Source organism: Mus pahari, chromosome 4 (assembly GCF_900095145.1).
Source record: "Mus pahari chromosome 4, PAHARI_EIJ_v1.1, whole genome shotgun sequence".
Lineage (NCBI taxonomy): Eukaryota > Metazoa > Chordata > Mammalia > Rodentia > Muridae > Mus > Mus pahari.
The window spans coordinates 47,426,914-47,445,407 of record NC_034593.1 but is presented as its reverse complement, the minus strand read 5'-3'; the positions used below and the strand labels follow the sequence as shown (position 1 = coordinate 47,445,407).

Genomic DNA, 18,494 nt, shown 5'->3' with positions numbered 1-18,494 from the left:
GATAAACTGAAAAGGATAAATAATATTTTCCTAAAGATTTATGGCACAGGGGAGAAGGATGGTGTCATATGTATCTGATGGATGGAGGCCATGGTGACCCTTTTATTTATTATAAGATATACTTTTTCATGGCTGGAATTTAGAAAATGCTAAATCATCATGATTCCAGTGGAATCCCTAAGATAGCTCTGGGGGTCTGCCACCACCATTGCAGAGGTTATTTATATCAAGTAGAGAAGCAGACATTTTGTTTTGCTCCATACATTGGCTTTTTTCCTTTTCATGTCCAGCATTAATTTGAAGAAAAATGCTCATAATAGATAAGTGGACGTTCATGATACTGAGTTGAATAATTTTCTATTTAGAGTAAAGGGGAGCAACATAACATTTTACCATATTTGACTGTCTTGGAATAGAGCCAAAACAAAATGAAAAGAACTTCAGCTTTAAAAGCTACAGTAAAAGAAGCGGGGTAGGGTGGGAGGTAGGAATGAGAAACCATAATGAGAAAGCTATTTGATGATTGACAGCAGCATTTATGATTAGAGTGCAATGTCCTTTGCCATGGTTAAGTAGTTGAACTTTGATCTTGATAATCTGGTACTGTAGGGTCTTAAAAACAATCACTTAGCAGATTTGAGGTTCCTTTGCCCAGTTTTGGATGTGGTAATTTTTGAACCAGCATCTCATAAGAATTAGGAGAGAATGTACTTAGCCCTGCAGTGACTTGAGGTGCCAGAGAGAGCTGGTTCCCCAGGAGGGACCTCCCAGGTCCTCAGAGGGGAAGGGGGAGGGGAGGGGCCATGTGAGGTGGGAACTGGGAGGTGGTGGGCTGCAATGGGGATGTAAAGTTTATTAATTAATGGGAAAAAAGATTAGCACCCTCTGCACATCTTCCTATGCACAGCTCAGGCCCAGGGCAGGATAAGTCACAGTTCTCTGCTGTGCTGCTATGTTTGTGCACACTCATTAACATTTCCAGAAAGCTCTGGGGTGTCCTCTAGTATCCTGTCCTTTTTATGCCCTTTCAAATGACTTCCCTCGGTTCAGTGGACTCAGAGGGTGTGGCTAAGCCTTTAAGGCTTTTTCCAGATCTCAGTGCCTGTTTGACGGATAATGAGTTTCAGGGAATTTGGAATCCTAAATACCAGATTATCAGCAGCCTTCATATATGCAAAGAGAAGTTATTTGCATATCATCTCTATTTGTAGCCCAAGCTATTCATATACTTACTGTAGACAGTCATGGGGATTTCTTTGAAGGTGCTGCCACGAACAAACTGAAAAATAAATGTTTACGTTTAGTAACAGAAAGTGTATTGCACACCAAGAACACTGTAATTCTAACTAAAATAAAAATAGTTAAGATGACTCAATAGAAATGCAGTCAGATCAGGTGCCATCAAAACAATTAGGTCTATTACTAAGAGTTAAGATTATAAAGTAATTAACCAATGTTAAGTATATATAGTATCCTATATTTTTCCTATTTTCTACATTATACCAATGGTGTACTAGTAATCTACTACACTCATTTCTAGTCTTTTACATTAACCGCACAATACCCTCTTGAGATATTAGAAATAAAGTCTGATAGTGCTCTGTACCTTGATTTGGATGTATTTTATCAGTTTGTTCAGTAATTCCAAGAGCTGATCATTTCCAACTGGAATGTCTGTGGAGATAAATACTCAGTGAGTATGGTAAGAAAACAGATGACTAAAAACAAAAACAAAAACAAAAACCGAAAAAACAAACAACAACCCAAGCTCATTTTGAGCACACTTTGTCCATCGGTGTGCTTAATCTTTACAGACCTGCTGGATAGAGGAGTTTGTCCACGACGTGGATGACACCATTTGTCGTCATGATGTCAGATTCTTTGGACTTCAACTCATTCACTAGAAGCGTCTCGTTTACCTTTCAAAATAAGGGGTGATGGTAAGGAGAAACCGTGTGTAGACCATTTAAGGATCATAAGAACTTTATAAACTCCTAGCAACTTACCCCTTTCAGATAGATTTTGCTTCCCTGTGTGGTCTTCAGGATATTAGTGACTCCGGGTTCGAATCCCTTTCCAATATAAACCCCTGGGGTCAGGTGATAAAGAATGATGTTTTGGAGAGCATTTTTATCCCCTGAAAAAAGACAGATATTGGCTTAATAATACGTTGCTTCTCTGACATTTTGATACAAGATCTAAGGAATAAAATATTACACCATCTCTTTCTCCTCTTCTGTTTTTTTCACAAGGTCAACATTTTCTCACCGATGTCAATGCTTTATCAAAACAGTCATTTCAATCAATTCAAACTATGCCCATTAATCTTGAAAATAAAACAGTTCCCCTTTATACCATACAATTGTATGCTTTCAATAAATTAGTATGACAGTAAGCAGTTTGTGAATAAATATTAATGAATGGCTCTCTTCACATCCCAGGTAGGATAAAGGAAACCTAAGTCAGTTAAGGAAACCACTTTGGCATTCACTGCCCCTCACCAATCAGAATCTGCCATTCACTGCCCCTCACCAATCAGAACCTGCCAGTCACGGTCACTCACCAATCAGAAGCTCCCTTTCTTCGCTAGTCATTCCCTTGAAGGCATCATTGGTTGGTGCAAACAAGGTCCAATCTCCGGGCTGTGTCAGGAGATCTTTCAAGTCTGCAGCTTCAAGGAGGCTGAGGAAGATGCTAAGCACAGAGAATGAGCGTTTAGTTTGACATAAGAGATTTAGATTCACTTAACCATGTAGAGCTCAGGGTGGAACCCATGTACTATTGAGACGGTGAGAAATCACTGACACATTTTTATGTAAGTGCAATTTCCCTGTTAAGAAAGATTTATAATGGGCAAAGGACTGGAATATATAATTTATACATTTCTCCACCTTCGCTTTTCTTATAAAAGCATCAAAGTCACATTTTCTGTGACACAAAGTCCTTGTTTCATTTCATATTTTATTGAAAAATCTTTTTTATATTACCATGTACACAAGAATAAGAAAAATCTCAAGGAGTAAATCAGACTATTAGATTTTTTTTTTCTACCCACCAAATCATACTATGATACCCCAGGAAGAAACCAAATATCACTGAAAACGTGTTAATTTAAAAATATTTACATGATTTTTCAATTTAATTTTATTTTCAATTTAATTTTTATTTAGAATTACATTCATGAGCACTGTATTCATATCACTTCAATCCCCCATCTCCCCTCTATTTCTTCGTGTGTGGCTGTCCCCACGCTTAAAATTCATGACTTCCTGTTCTTTAATTACTGACACACACACACACACACACACACACACACACACACACCCTAATGAGTCCATTTACTGTTGCTGATATGCGCGTGTTTAGGGCTGGCATGGGGTTAGATGTCCCGTTAGGGGGCTCTTCACTGGAGGAAGCTGATTCTTCTTCTCTCACCAGCCATTAATTGCCTGTAATTCCCAATCTAGGGATGCTGTCTTGTGAACGTTTCGTCTTGGGTGTCGTGTTGCGGGTGTGTCATTGGAGTGAGCAACAGAGGCACAGGTGGTAGACTTACCTAAAGCGCTTGTCTTGCCGCAGCTTGTCGTGCAGGGATTTCTCTGCTGGTTGGATGATTTCTCGGAATATGTGAATGGCGCCGTTCCTTCCCTGCTTGCTTCCTCTCACCATGCATGAGTTTTCTATGCAGATAGCCTAGCAGAGGGGGGGAAGACCCATGATGCCCTTTTGTGTGTTTGATGGGAGGTAGCCCCTCCCAGGAGGTCACTAGAGAGACTAGGCTAGGGAAGGCAGCTTCTTCTCTCTTGTTTGTAAGGCCTTGAACATTTTTGACTGTGCGTTTCTCATCCGGTCCTGCCTCCAGCTCAGCCACGTCATGAATCAGGCTTCTGCATTCTGTTAGCAGACTGCAGACTTCGCATAGAATTTTAATTCTGTGTTCCCCCATCATCCTGTTCCATGTTTAGTTACTCTTTATGCTAATATTAGCTATAAATATTCCAGAATTCAGTGAGTCATGTAATATTAACATTGATTAAATTTTCTTGACTGTAAGACCAATCAATTATGTCTAATCCTTAATTTAATTCCATTTTTAAAAACTTGATGTATGCCTATGTTTTATTTAATATGTGCACATGTATAATTTAATGATTTCAGATGTCCAATATAAAGTATAATAAAGTACATGTATATATCACTGTATTCATATGTATAATTCAATGTGTATGTATGTATGTGTCATTTAATATATACATGTATAATTTAATATATGTACACATATAATTGGCAGTGAAGCTCACTTTCTGAGTTATTTGAAAATTGTGCCTTGCCATCCTGAAGCCTTAGTAGAGAGCTAGCTCCCACCTGCCACTTCATTTCTAGGCAATGCTTCCCTCCCATGAAGCCTTTTAGCTGCATCCATGCAGAGACAGGGTGGGGTGGGGAGGAGATGTGGTATGTGGAGCAGTCAGAGGGTGGATGGGGAGGGGCAGGGAATGGAATATGGAGTGTAAAAAATTGAATTACAAATAAAATTAATTTAAAAAATCCACCCTATAAACTACAAAGTAATCGACAAGGCAAACACTTACACTATGGGGAATCTTCTAGGATTTAAATGAGTATTTCAAAACATAGTTACTTGTTAACTGGAACAAATGCTAGTTATCCACCACTCACAGCACATTGGTACTCTCTTCTAAGTTCCTTCTGCCAAGATGTCTTTATCTCTGATCATATGGACAATTAATTTTACAATTGCATTTGCATGTGTGTGAGGAACATTCTCAGCGACAATTCTTTGACCGGCATATGACATGTGAAATTCAGGTCACTGTTGATGGATGTTATATTCAGGTCTGATTCACCTACCGTCCGATACACAAAGACACGGAGTTGTTTGCCTCCAATGGTTTCCAGTATCTGTCCATTGTAGAGGTCGCTAAGGCCAACTTTTACTTTCAATATGTGATTCTGCAGAATTAGCTTAAGAAGGCGTTGGTCCATGCTCAGAGTGTCATCTGTGAATAAATTCATTAGGGAGGAACATTATCACCTACAGAGAGCATGGCAGGAGAAGAAACTTGGATGTCTCTAATGCTGTTCAAGCAAGTTTACTTGTTGCTCACATCATAAAAGAGTCAGTTAGATGCCCAAGGCCAACATGGCCATCTGCCAGTACACACTGACCTATCACCCCAAGCTCTATGTTCATGAAGTTCTTACTGCTATGTCCATGAAGTTCTTATTGGCAAACAATAGTTTCATCTACATAGGGACTATTTACTTTCATGATGGTCATTGGCAAAATCTAAACCTTTATAGTGGACCAATATTTTCCTGACAGCTAGATGTCCCTTAGTCATGACTAGGGTGACTGTTGATGAGTCATTTGTAAGTTCATGCTTACTACTGGTGACGGGATCAAAGCACACAGACTCCAATTGTATCGTAGTGCCAGTACACATGCTCATTATCATTTTAAGGGGAATACTGTATTTCTAGAAGTTCTCATTTCTCTAATTAATCATTTTATATATTACAACTTAGTATTTGAAAACATTAAAAATTTGACTTTTGTTCACTAAACATTTCCTCCTCATCTCCCTGTGAAATAAGGTTTTAGAACCAGATCTCCGCATAAACCCTAAATATTGTCAGTGAGTACCAATAACTAGATGACACATAATCCAAAGGAACCATCTCTTGACTTTCTACACTTCTCACTTGACACCGATATCATCTAGATTGCCAAACCTAATCAACATTTTTCTAAAATATCTCTTATTTGTTGTTGAGAATAATCAAGGGGGAAGGAAGGAAGAAGGGGGTAGGAAGAGAACCCAGCACGTACCAGAGAACGCGTTGTTCACAGGTGCTAATAAGGTGTACTCTCCATCTGGCTTCAGAGAAGATGCCAAGCCTAATTGGGCTACCAGGTCGGTGAAAGTGGTTTGCTGTTTTCCAGCCAGCTCAATAACTTGTTTGGCTGTAAAATAAACAGTTCCCATGTCCTCGTTGTTACGATCCCTATCCCAGGGTTCATAAATCAGTGCCTGGCTCTTTTCTACTTTTGTAAGCTACTTACTTGAGTGTCAATCTAGTAAAACATCTCCCACCCTTCCTTAATATAAAGGTTCTAGTTTCCACGTGAGGGGTCTGATCAGTACAAATCACTTTAGAAGCAGTTTTTCTCTCTGTTGTCCTAGTGTAGTTCTCTTGAACATTACTCAACTTTCAGCCTGTTCTACATTGTGAGTGGCAAACCCTTTCTTTTACTGAACGTTTACTGTCTGTATGTCATCTTTCTGTTGCCAAGTAATACACTAGCAGACAGTTCACTGTTTGTTCTTTGGGCTATGCATGAGGTCTTCCTGGACTTGCTCTCCAGGTACCTTAACTGGTAAGGGGTATGGTGGCTGGGCTCTGCTCACCAGAATCAGGAATGAGGACTTCATCAATCAGGTGGATGACACCATTCTTAGTCACAATGTCTTTCTTGTTCACCATCTTGATTCCGTTAATGGAGATACTGTCCCCTTCACACCCTATCTCAATAGTGTTTCCTTCCATGGTCTCAAACACAGCTCCTCCAGTGATGGCCTCGGAGCACTGGAGGGTATTTAGGATGTGGTACTTCAGGAGAGCTGGGGAGAGAAAGGCGTGGAAAAAAAAATCAAACTTCAGGTCAAGGGAAATCACATTTCATCCTGAAATTATGCATTTCATTGTGGAACTAAGTTCACCAAGGAAATAAGACACAGATGTAAGTATATTAAAATCTTAACTTTGCATGTTCTAGGAAAGTGGGTGTTTTAAATCAATGCTTCAACAGAAACAGTTTAGCTTGGAAGAAAGAAAGGAAAGAGAATATTAACTCTCCATATTATTCTTTGCAACATCAGGAGGAAAAAAAGAGAATGAAAAGAGAAAAGGGAAAAGCCTTTAAGCAGTTTATGAAATTACCCGTTAGTCATGACTTTTATAAAACACTCAAATAGAGTGTTGAATGTTGCATTAACTACTTCCAAAAGACTGTTCATGATTGGAAATATAGTTCTAGAACCTGAGGGCAAGGTAGGCCATTTCCCCCAGACAACCTTAGAAAATGCAGTTTCATGGAAAGCACCTGGGGGATCTATCTGACTCTTGGTAATATAGCGAGGCTTACATCTTCAACGCTTGTTGGCTTAATTTGGAGATTGAGTGTATAAAATTAGTTTGCACAAGGAAAAGATTATTTGGCTGTTGAAAGGGAGGTTGGAAAAGATCCCAGTACATTTGAGAATTGATATGTAGTGGCTAAAAGAACCATATAACTTTCTTAGTTCAACATAAAACTAGAGCTGAAAAAGTATTGTATAATATGCATTCCATATTAAAATCATTCCCAAAATTACTCTCCCACACTTGATTAATTTTTCTTTTTGATTTTTAAAAAGATTTATTTATTTTGTTTTATAAGTGTGAGTGTTTGCCCAAATGCATGTTCACATACCACATGCATGCCCGGTGCCTACAGAAGCTAGAAGAGATTCTACTATTCCCTGGAATCCTGCGGTGTGCTGGGAATTGATTGCAGGTCCTCTGTAGAAACAGCCAGCAGTCTTAACTGCTGAGCCATCCCTTTGGCTCCTTACAACCTTTCATCACATCTGTAACTGATTCGCTTGGAAACAACACAAATGACTGCAGCCTCACAGCTGTTTTTATTAACAGCGATACTCGCCTATTCTTCCAATCCTTTGTGTGATATTTTCTAGAGCACCTCACATTAATGTTTTTGGCCTTTCCTATCACAGCTCTCGTCATTGGCAAGGACTGGTCTTTTTCCATTACCTCCATCCTAGGTCTCTGGGAGAATTCTGGGAGAGGAAGACATTTTCTTACCTTCAGAAGCGACTTTGTCTCCCATGATCCTTTCTAGGACACCTCGTGGCAGTTTCTCGAAAGCCTCATTGGTGGGTGCAAAGAGTGTGAAGTGACCGTCTCTTCCAAGGGACTCCAAGAGGTCAGAGGTGATGGCAGCCGCCTGAAACACAAAGGACATTCAGAGGATGGCATGGCAAATCCTACGGAAACTTGTCACACACTTGGCCTAGTGTGTCAGGAAGGAGTTCACAGCTTCACCAGAGACATCTGCTCTTGTTAGATGGTTAAAATAATACTTTTTGGGCCTAACTAATTCTCCTCAAACCATTGGCTAGAATGGAAAGTCTGCCAGTGTTTATCTGCCTGTAGCAAAATCCAACAATACTCATAGTCACTGAACCAACAATTCCAATCATAGTATAGTCACACAAAGAGCCTTTCTTTATCAATCATGTATTATTACTATATATGGGATGGTCTCTCGTTCGTGAAATAGAAATGGTTATCTCATTGACCTGTTGAATAGCATTTTTTTTTTTTTTTTTTTTTTTTGGCAGTCTACAGATCTTGTCAGGGGAAAGGAAGCGTTTCAGTGACTCAGAGGATTCTGCCCCAGTTCTTACTCTGAATGATGAAAGCTCATCTTCTGCTTCAAGGAAGTCTTGGATGGAGGTACCAATTTGTGTCAGGACACGGTCAATGACGTGGACAACACCATTTGTGGCAATCTGGTTCCCGTGGATGACTCGAGCACAGTTCACAGTGACAACCTGCAACCATTTGAAAGAAGTCACAACTAGTCATAGACTGCTAAGACAGTAAGGCGATTTCCACCTTCCCATTTGTACTAGTAGGTATGGTGTAAGGCATTACGTGACGAGTGCCTATGCTGGGGATCTAGTAGGTATAATGTAAGAAGCCTGCATGCTGAGTACTGATGCTCTCGATTAAGGCTTAAATATCGTCTAAGAGAAAGCGGAACTGTTTAGAACCCCAGTCAATCAAAAGAATTTCTGGAGATCCAAGGCAAATAATTTCCTTCATTTGAGTTAATTATTTTTACTTTTATTCTTTAATATAAGCAGTTACAGACTATCTCTGATGTAGATCAGGGTATTGTGCAAAGAATTCAAATTAGCTCTGAAATGAATTCTGAGAGAGGAATAAAAATCACCATTGCAAAACTGTCATGAGGTCTACTGAACAATAAATAGTACTGCCTCCTCTCTGGAACTTTATTTTCATCTCTAGAAATTTTAATGTCGAACAAAAAACCCCTGAGGCCTTACTGGCAACTTGCCATAGTCTTACTGATACAAAGAATCAAGAAGCTCAAAGAGCACACTATCCAGAGAGCGACTAGAGGGCAGTCATCACCCTACTGATGGTGCATTTCACTGTCCGTAAGAAACTGCTCAACACACATTGCCCTACCTGCCAATCAGTCTTTAAGAGGAATCAGTTGGATTGAAATTTTACATGGCCAGGGATTTTTTTTCTTCTTAATCATAATACTAGCATTGACCTCACACTGGCCAACATTTTATCCTTCCTGTGAACAATTTCTGCTCAAGGAAGCAGATAAAATTCTTAAAAATGACTGAGAAATAGAAATTTTATAAATGAATGAATGAATAAATAAATAAATGCATAAATAAATAAGTCCTTACCCCATTGGGATAATGGTTAATAAAAAGCCCCAGATTGTTGTACATTGAAGGAATAACCATGCCGTGTTTCAGGTCCTTGGTTAACATCCTCTTATTAACCATGTGACTGTGTAAAGCATTCAGTAACTCAACATTGACATTGTTCTCCAGTCCCCTGCGAATGTCCTAGGAAGAATTAAGTACAAGTTAATTTGCTGTGGTTTGCTATTGAAGTCTTCCATATAACCTATTTTCACTTGTGTGCGTGCACATGAATGTGTACATCATGTGTGTGAGAGTGCCTGGAGTGTCTAGTACTTGTTCCAGGAGGTTGTGAGCTGCTGTCCTGGGTGCTGGGAACCAAACTTGGCTCCTTTGCAAGCATTCCTAACTGCTGGGTCAGCTCTCCAAACCCCCGTTTCTACTCTTCCATGAACTTCCTGTTACATTATCACTTGTTCATAGAAAACTGACAAAAATAAGAGAATTATATTATTACAATTGATTGAGGAATTTTGGAATTCCAAGGTGTCAGTGAAGGGTTCCAAATCTGGTAGGATGCTTGGATAATTTTAGGGCCACAAAACCCTTTTTAAATGTATTTATGAAGAGAAAATCTTCATCTGTGTAGCTGTAGGTTGAAGAAGTAGTATTAATGTGCAGATTAGAATCACTGGGCTTCCTAGGGAAATCATTACCAATCCCACAGATTTCATAGCTGCACACACTGAGGCAAGAGGCAAAGTTTTCAAGGCTCAGGCAAAGGGCAGGCTGCAGTTCTGGGAGGAAATATCCAACTTGTACCACTAAGGTAAGGATGCCCAGGCATGGTCGGAAGGAACCTGGAGGGGCTGAGGTGCAGGACAGACACGGGTCCATGACTCAGCATTAACACAGCAAAGCTACAGGACACTGTGCCTGAGAGGCTGCGCTGCGCCACCCTTGACATTGTGGGTTCATCGCCACATGAGCATACTGTAGAAACACATTTCTCTACTAGCTATGTAAAGCTGGAAATAAAGGACTCCTTCATAGGTTAGTCTGTCATGAAGTAGTCTGTTCATAAAATCAAATATTGTTTATAACACTTGGTTTAAATATACATAGATAGTCATGTACTATTCTGACAATCTTGGAACAGCAATCTATGTGGCATGCATCATGTATGTATAAATAAGTATAAACTATCTATTATAGCTTCTCATTTAATGCAACTGTAGCTATGCTGTTTAAAAACTATAACAAAATATAACTATTGTAATATAGCTCCTAATAGATTTTGAAATATAGCTAGGCATTTTAACTTACCTTTCTAATAGATATGCTATCTGAAATGGCATGTATTTTCTTACAACAAAGAAGATAAGAGAAGAGGAATAAAATTCTTTACTACTACTAACTACTTCTACTACTACTAAGTATTCTTTCAGCTCATTCATCTTCCCATTAAAGAGATTGTTTCCCGGGGAATTTCACTATAACAGGGTGAACATATGCCACTGTCCCAATGACTCTTTTAAAAATATTTCCAAGTATACAAAGAGAAACATTAAATGTTCTTGGATTATTCATAAGTTGATCAATTAACATGAAAGTGGCAGTGTCACGCAGTAAGTGTCTCAGAGAGTGAAAAAGGCTGAATTACAGAATCCAGGTTCTCCCAAGCCTCGTTACTCGGTGCGAAGTATGTGTATGATCCCTTTCCTTCAATCTCTTCTCTCAGCTTCGAGACGTCGGAGTAGTGCTGAGTGGTGGTGGCTCCCACAATGCCCAGCGTGCCATAAACATGGTCAATAGGCATCACTGAAAGAGTCAGAAGTGAACACATGCTTAGAACTTGATTTCCAGAATATTCTCTCACAATCACCCTTTACCTATTCCCCAGTATATTAAACTGCCCAATTTAAGCAATAAGATCCCAGGAATCATCCACTTTACACAAAATTTGCATTTTGAGCATTATATAATAAAATACCACTCACACTAGTATTTTTTATATTCTCGGCATTAAGGAAGTGAGTTTTAAAATATCAAACTGAGGTAACATTTAGTAAAGCCTGCCACCTCACTAATAGTTCAGTCAGAATTTTTAGAGAATATAACTGATTATTTTACCCAAAGACAAGGTGTTTCTTGCCTTCATCAAGACTGGCAAGGATAACGTGTGTGCGGCAATGCTGGATCAAGTCTCTGAGTAGCAGGTTATGTTTATACCTATAATTGTTATGGTTCTTGGTCCCTAAAGCAATAGATGGACATGGCTCTCTCCGTTTTGATTTAAGGAAAACACATCTACTACTTTTAGAAAGTTGTCCTGGAATCAACCTGAAAAGATAGATCTAGCACTCTGCAGGATGCCCTTCTGATGCTGTTGATTTTAAAATTAGTGTCATTTGGAACTAGCCATAAAGTAAATGACTACTTCAGTGAATTCCCCGAGACAATTATTAAATTAAATCATAAAGCAAAATAACACCAATAAGGTTAAATTTAATAAGATTTCAGGGCATGTCCATGCCTACATTGAACAAAACACATCCTAGAGCAATCTGAGCCCAGCAGTTTCCGTGAGAGAAAGCCTGTGGTGTAACATGACGTCATCACCAACAGCATTAACCAAGTGAGGCACTCGATAGTCTCTCAGCTGCTCAGGTCTGTGTGCATTGCTGACACCAGCTTAGCCCCTCATTCCGAACATGGTACTATGCCAGGCACTGTCTATGGGTTGATGTTCATGACAGTAAGTGCTTTAGAGTTTATGTGCAATTCGAGGCCTGGAGGACCTGTGTCCAAGAGGAGATCTTTCTGTTGAGGAGCAGGAACCTGGGGAAGGGTGACAATGGCATTGTGTATCCAGAGGGAAAAGAAAAAGCAACTTCTTTTATTGGCACTATTATGGGCAATCACATTCCAAAGCAAAGGCCATTACACACTCAGAGCTGGTGAACTAGAGATGTTGCCTTCATAAGTAGATGTCCTGCTTCTAAACGAGCTCAAAGAAGAGGATCTGAGTTAGTTCCAATTAGACTCCATGTTAATATCTAGTATCATTCCTGTGTGTGAGAAGAGCAGTCTAATATTTCACCATTATGGTAAGCATGTGATTAGCACAAAAGCATGAAGAATTTTCTTAGGTTTATGATTGTTCCAAACCTATGCATGCACACACCTGTACACTCATGTACTTGCACACACCTGCACATTCATGCACTTGCACACTGTTGGTGTGCTGAACTGGTTCCTCACAGAGGAAAATTTTCCATATATAATCCAGAAATGTAGATTTTACCTGCAGGACAGCCTTTCATCCCTTCCATTCTCATATAGCCAGGGCAGCATTCATATAGGACAGTGCTGAATGGGGGGGGGGGGAGGAAATTTCAATATTAAAAGAGAGAACTGCAAACGATGTAATTTCACATAAGATGAGCAGAATATTAATTATTCCTACAATGTGCTAAGATTGTAGAAGCCAGCTTTTGTTTCTGTCCTTCAGATACCAGATAGTTATGCAAGTTTTATTTTTCTCTGCATTCTTGAGGCAGTGGGGGGAAAGTCCTGGATCTCAGTACTGAAGGATGGAGTTTATTGTGCATTTTCTCTGTACACTAGACAGATGTCCTTAAACAACGTTCTTGATATAGCAGAATTCAGTCTTCTAACAGTATAATATGGGAAGAGCAGTGATAATATCAAAATACAAACAGTCATAAATACTGAAAGATTGTCTTTAGGATAACTGTGTTAGCTTTAAATACCAGCGAAATGCTCATTAGTGTATGATACCTTGAAACTAGAAATACACTAACCCACTTTAATGTATGAAATCCTATCATATGTAAAATTGTTAGTATGGATTTAGATTTCTCTAGTGTTTACATACATTCGCATGGTATCCTTTGATCAGTTTATTAATTTTTACCCTCTTCTTATTTCATTTTTCCTCCCATGAGACAGTGTCTCATGAGACCAGACTGGCCTTGAGCTCCCTGTGAACTTGAGGATGACCCTGAACTTCGGATTCTTTGTGCTGAAAGCCATCATAGTGATTTTATGTGGTGCTGGGGATCAAGCCCAGGGCTCTATGCATTTGGGGAAAGCAGTCAACCAAGTAAGCTACATTTATAACTAAGGCACACAGTTACTTTTTTAAAATTATGAGTATTTATTTATTAATTTATCAATTATTGTTATTAATTTAACTGTCCTTTACAAATTTAAACTTTGCTATTTTGTTCTAGGTTTTTTTTTTTTTTTAATTTCAAGAATTGTCTGAACCTGAAACAAGGGAACTACATGTGACTCCAATGCAAATCTTCATTTGCCCCCTTGTGACAATTATACCTCTATGTAGAAATTAATTGAATGTTCTTGTGAATTTGACTTAAGCACATAGTAAACAATAAACATGAAATATGCATATAGCAAGAGACCTGAAGATCAATGGGATGAAAACAGGACACTCTCTTTATGAGACAAACATCTACACCAAACATTAATACAATCTGACAATCAGCTCTGAAGCAGAAAAGTCATGCCAGAGAAGGTGTGAGCTTGTAGAACAGTGGCCTGGAATCTCAGCTGATAAATGGACAATGTGTTTATCTGAGGGAATGTTTCAAATACAACAACAGCAACAAAAAACGTTTAGATTTTGTTCCCAGAAAGCACGTATGCTACACACAAATCCATTTTCCTATATGGTCAGGAAGTCAAACGAAGCAAGAAAAAGGCACAATAATTGCTCTGAGCTGCTTGGAGGATGGGGAATTTGTTCTCACTATCTGAGTGGTAACAAAAATGTCACAGAAAGCCAACTGAACATGTGACTTGCCCCAGCAGGGAGCCTGTGGAACGCTTTATGGAAGGGATTCTACATTATCATAAGCAGTACCTAAACCTAAGCCTGGGGATGCTAATGACTTCTGGAGACCTGGCCTGTTTCTTTCTAGTAAATTCCCAATGTTGCTGTTTAACCAGAAGACAACTTGAACAACTGCATGACACAGAAGATGCTGGCAAGAACTTGGGCAGAAGGGAGTGGAGGGCAAGCCAGGCTTCCTCCCTGTCCATTCCATTGGTTTCTTTGCTTAGTTGAGATTAGCATCTGTATTTGTCTCAATGAAGAGATGTAAATGCGATTTTGAAATGGAAGCTACTGGAGGAAAGTTTGCTAAGGGGACATTGTTACAGTTTTGGCAAAATGTCTGGCTACAAGCACAACTTTTCGTTAATGGAAAACAAGAGACTCGACTTTGGTTGTGTGACAACTTTGGCATCTCTTAATATGACCTTAACTTCCAGAAAGAACATGAAAATACTTTCCTTAAACACTCAACACAGGAAGATCACTGACTGCTCAAGGATAAATAGTTCTGTACTGAGTGTTTGTCACAATAGTACGAGGATAGAAATTAGCTGTCTGTCTGTCTGTCTATCTATCTATCTATCTATCTATCTATCTATCTATCTATCTATCTATCTACCTATTTATTTTATTTAAGGGTTTCTCACTTTGGAACTCAAGGTATCCTAGAGGTTGTAGAGGTTGGTTGGGGCAGTCTTCTTCTTCTTCTTTTTTGTTTTTTGTTTTTTGAGACAGGGTTTCTCTGTGTAGCCCTGACTGTCCTGGAACTCACTTTGTAGACCAGGCTGACCTCGAACTCAGAAATCCGCCTGCCTCTGCCTGGGATTAAAGAGTGCTGGGATTAAAGGCATGCATCACCATGCCCGGCTGGGGCAGTCTTCTTGCTTCAGCCTCTTTAGAGGGTGCCTGAAGTTCACCATGGTATCTTAAGTAGATATTCAGATCCTTCAGTCCTCAAGTGTACCTCATAGAGGATACAGTTCAGGTTGATGGCAGTGAGGGGCCCTTCCATTATTCCCATGAGCTACCCTACCTTTTAGACAGCTCCCTCTTTGTAAAATGATCAACTAGACAAGTGATTAACTTTTATAGACCTAGTGTTCTTATTTTTCTTACCAATAGCTATAGTGAAATAAATCAACAAACATGTCCACTACATAGTCACTGATGTTTTCCATCTTTAAGGTGATCAGTGAAATACACAGCAGAGCCATGGAAGAATCATCCTTTTAGCTACAGGGATATTCGACCAAGTGATGGGCTTCACTGTCACTGTAATGGTTCCCTGGGGGATCAGGCAGCCTGTGGAAAGTGCAACTTCTTTCTAACTTTGTGCTTCAGTGAAAACTCAGGGGTGAAGTGGAATCTTTATCATGATGTCTAAATGACTGGAGAAACAACTATTTGGGCTTTTACAGTTTGACATTTCGGATCAACTTGTTCTCCTTGATTCTTTGAGAGAGAGAGAGAGAGAGAGAGAGAGAGAGAGAGAGAGAGAGAGAGAGTGAGTAGATATGAGATGAGCAAATGAAACACAGAGTCACAGAGTGTAATAGGTTCTCTTAAGACAGAAGAGGACAAAACAACAAAGAGTGTACAATAAGTAGAGACCACATTTTTTTCACACGGATTCAGGACATACCACACTGTCACAGGGCCCGCTTTGGCCTCTCCAGAGTGTGGACTTAGAGAGAAATCTACTCTTATAACAGTGCGTTCAGAGGGAGCTTCTCTGCCTGTGCCTGGGCCCCGCTTTAAAAACACGTGAGTTTGGACAGTGTCTTCAACTGGGGCGTGTGCCCAAGAAGAGGCAAGTACCATCCTGTAGGCTCTTCAAACTGTCAGTAAAGAAAAGGGTGGGACTCACGTTTTCTTCCCGCAGATAGCACCTTGATACCAGTTCTTACAGGAGCTGAAGTATTTCTTTTTGGTGCCCAGAATTTGCTGGAGGGCACAGACGTTTGGGCTGGAGATAGAGGGGGAGGAAAAAAAAAAAGAGTTAATGGCTTTGGCACCTGTCTCTTCCCAATTACAGGTCAGGTGACTGAAAGAAATGGTTGGGCGAAGTCCTGACATTCCAAGATGGGAATCTTAACTTTGTACAAAGCTAAATCCTGCCCCGGTTCTATTGAGCTGCTGGCAAAAGCTGAAGTCTAAGAGAGATAGGAAGAGGAGGGAGAAGAGGAAAAAGGGAGGGGGTATGGGAGGGAGGAGAGGGTGTCGGGAGGGGAGGGGTGAGGAGGAGGGAAAAGAAAAGGGGGGAGGAAGGGGAAGGCAGGGAAGACCACTGTATACTTGAGACTAATGCTGTATTTCAAAAGGTTAACCTGACAGAGATATTTAAACAGAATTAGACTTAACAGAGTTTAGATTTATGTACAAACTACTGTGAATAGTGAAAAAAAAAACCCATTGTTTTAAAACTAAGCATTTATTCATTTGGAAGATGGGCAGCTTCAGGGTTTTTCTGAACAGCGGGAGACTTGTGGCAAAGGACACAGGTCTTACTTCACACTCTGCTGTGTGATTCCCTGGGTCCTTAAAAGATTCCCTTGGTGTTAAAAGTAACTTTTGAACAATGCCTTTACACAAAGGAAATTTGTTTCTTTAAAGAGAACAAGTAAGAGTATCCTTCTCTTTTGCAATTTTAAGCTTCCTTTCTCTTAAAGGTATGGAAATTCTACTCAGCTGCTAAGCAGACTGCTCTGAGAACTCAGAGAATGAAAATCCCCCTAAGGCTTAGGGAGGAATGCCAAGAGTCTCATGGAAAACGAGCAGATGTTTGCTCGAGTTACTAAGATGTTTCTAATCACTTTTTTAAATCCTACATCTATCCTAGAAGATGAAAAAAAATACTCCAAGGAATTCAGACAAGCAGATAGTCAGTCCAAAGTTAAAACTTCACATACAAAACAAAGGAAATTTGCACAGATATCTTGAGAGACATCCAAAACCTTTGACATGATACCATCACAGAGCAGACACTATGATTTTGAAAACCATATTCTGCAGTAATGGAAAGAAATAAAAAGCCAAGTAAACTGAATTACTAAGGATTACCCAACTGTATTTTGTTAATTACATAAAAATTAATAATCCATCTCAATTAATAATATGCTATGTTGATAGCACTTCTTATGAGTTTATGTCATAGTAACTGTATATCTATCTACATCTATATAAGTATATTTACAGAAGACTCCTTACTGTTTCTTTAACTATTACCTTGCAATAAGGAAAGCAACAACAGCTACCCTGGGGTGCATTTACAAGGAACCCATGTATATTTCTAGAACAAGCAAAGTGGGACAAAAAGATAAAACAAGCCAGGGACTTACCCCTGATCCCGCCCCCTGATGCGACTGTGAGCCAGGACCTTGTCATAGTAACTGTTGGCGTTTGCAGGGTTAATATCACGCAGGAACAGCAGCAGCAGCAGAGTGGATAAGGGCAGGAGAGGAACCATCTTCAGCCCTGAGCTCCGTCCAGGAAGAGATCTGGCCTGTGCTCTGGAGAGCTGAGTTTATATAGCTCTGGGCTGTGGGAGGGAGCAGGGCTGTGGGAGGGGGCGCCGGGCCAACCTGAAGCTTGCAAAGGCCTTGCAGAAACACCAGCAGCCCTAGGCTGTCCCTGGAAATCTCCCGGGTTCTGAGCAATCTGAACTCTGTCTCCTATTTGTTTTCAATCATGGTGAGCCCATTTTTCCGCTTCTATAGGTTTACACTGGGAAAACAGCTGATTCTGAGTTTAGGGGCCTCTCTGCCATCTGTCTCTGCCATGCTCTGTGTCTCTGAGCTCAGTTACTTCCCTGGTTTGATCTTATCGCACTTTCGCACTTAAATCACTTCACAGCAGAACACGGAGGTTATTTTTCACCGGAAGAGAAATCACAAGGGGGATTTCTCCCTTTATCCCAAATCCTGGGTAGATAGATGTACAATGCCTATAAAGTGTGATTTCCACAGCTTATGTGGAAGAGGCACATGCCCCTTGAAGTCATATGAAACTTGGGCCACGTCTTTTCAACTCGTAATGAGTATAGAGGGTTAAGTAACAAAGATCTACTTTGGGAGAATTTTTCTAACTTTCACACACACACACACACA

At 39.9% G+C, this 18,494-nt stretch overlaps 1 protein-coding gene across 6 annotated transcripts in view; it reads right to left on the bottom strand.

Moving 5' to 3' along the window:
• Postn (periostin) overlaps positions 1-17,890 on the bottom strand; it is a 30,171-nt gene extending 12,281 nt beyond the window's left edge. For all 6 annotated transcript variants that reach the window (XM_021196892.2, XM_021196894.2, XM_021196895.2 and 3 more), the window contains exons 1-16: positions 17,727-17,890; positions 16,256-16,354; positions 12,811-12,875; positions 11,167-11,324; positions 9,543-9,707; positions 8,496-8,642; positions 7,891-8,032; positions 6,435-6,647; positions 5,855-5,989; positions 4,873-5,021; positions 3,557-3,693; positions 2,564-2,694; positions 2,007-2,137; positions 1,817-1,919; positions 1,607-1,674; positions 1,234-1,279 (exon numbers count right to left, since the gene is read on the bottom strand). In XM_021196892.2, coding sequence (XP_021052551.1) covers positions 1,234-1,279; positions 1,607-1,674; positions 1,817-1,919; positions 2,007-2,137; positions 2,564-2,694; positions 3,557-3,693; positions 4,873-5,021; positions 5,855-5,989; positions 6,435-6,647; positions 7,891-8,032; positions 8,496-8,642; positions 9,543-9,707; positions 11,167-11,324; positions 12,811-12,875; positions 16,256-16,354; positions 17,727-17,854 — 2,017 coding nt within the window. In that variant the 5' untranslated portion in view covers positions 17,855-17,890. The remainder of the gene's footprint in view (positions 1-1,233; positions 1,280-1,606; positions 1,675-1,816; positions 1,920-2,006; positions 2,138-2,563; positions 2,695-3,556; positions 3,694-4,872; positions 5,022-5,854; positions 5,990-6,434; positions 6,648-7,890; positions 8,033-8,495; positions 8,643-9,542; positions 9,708-11,166; positions 11,325-12,810; positions 12,876-16,255; positions 16,355-17,726) is intronic.
• Positions 17,891-18,494: the final 604 nt, after the last annotated feature.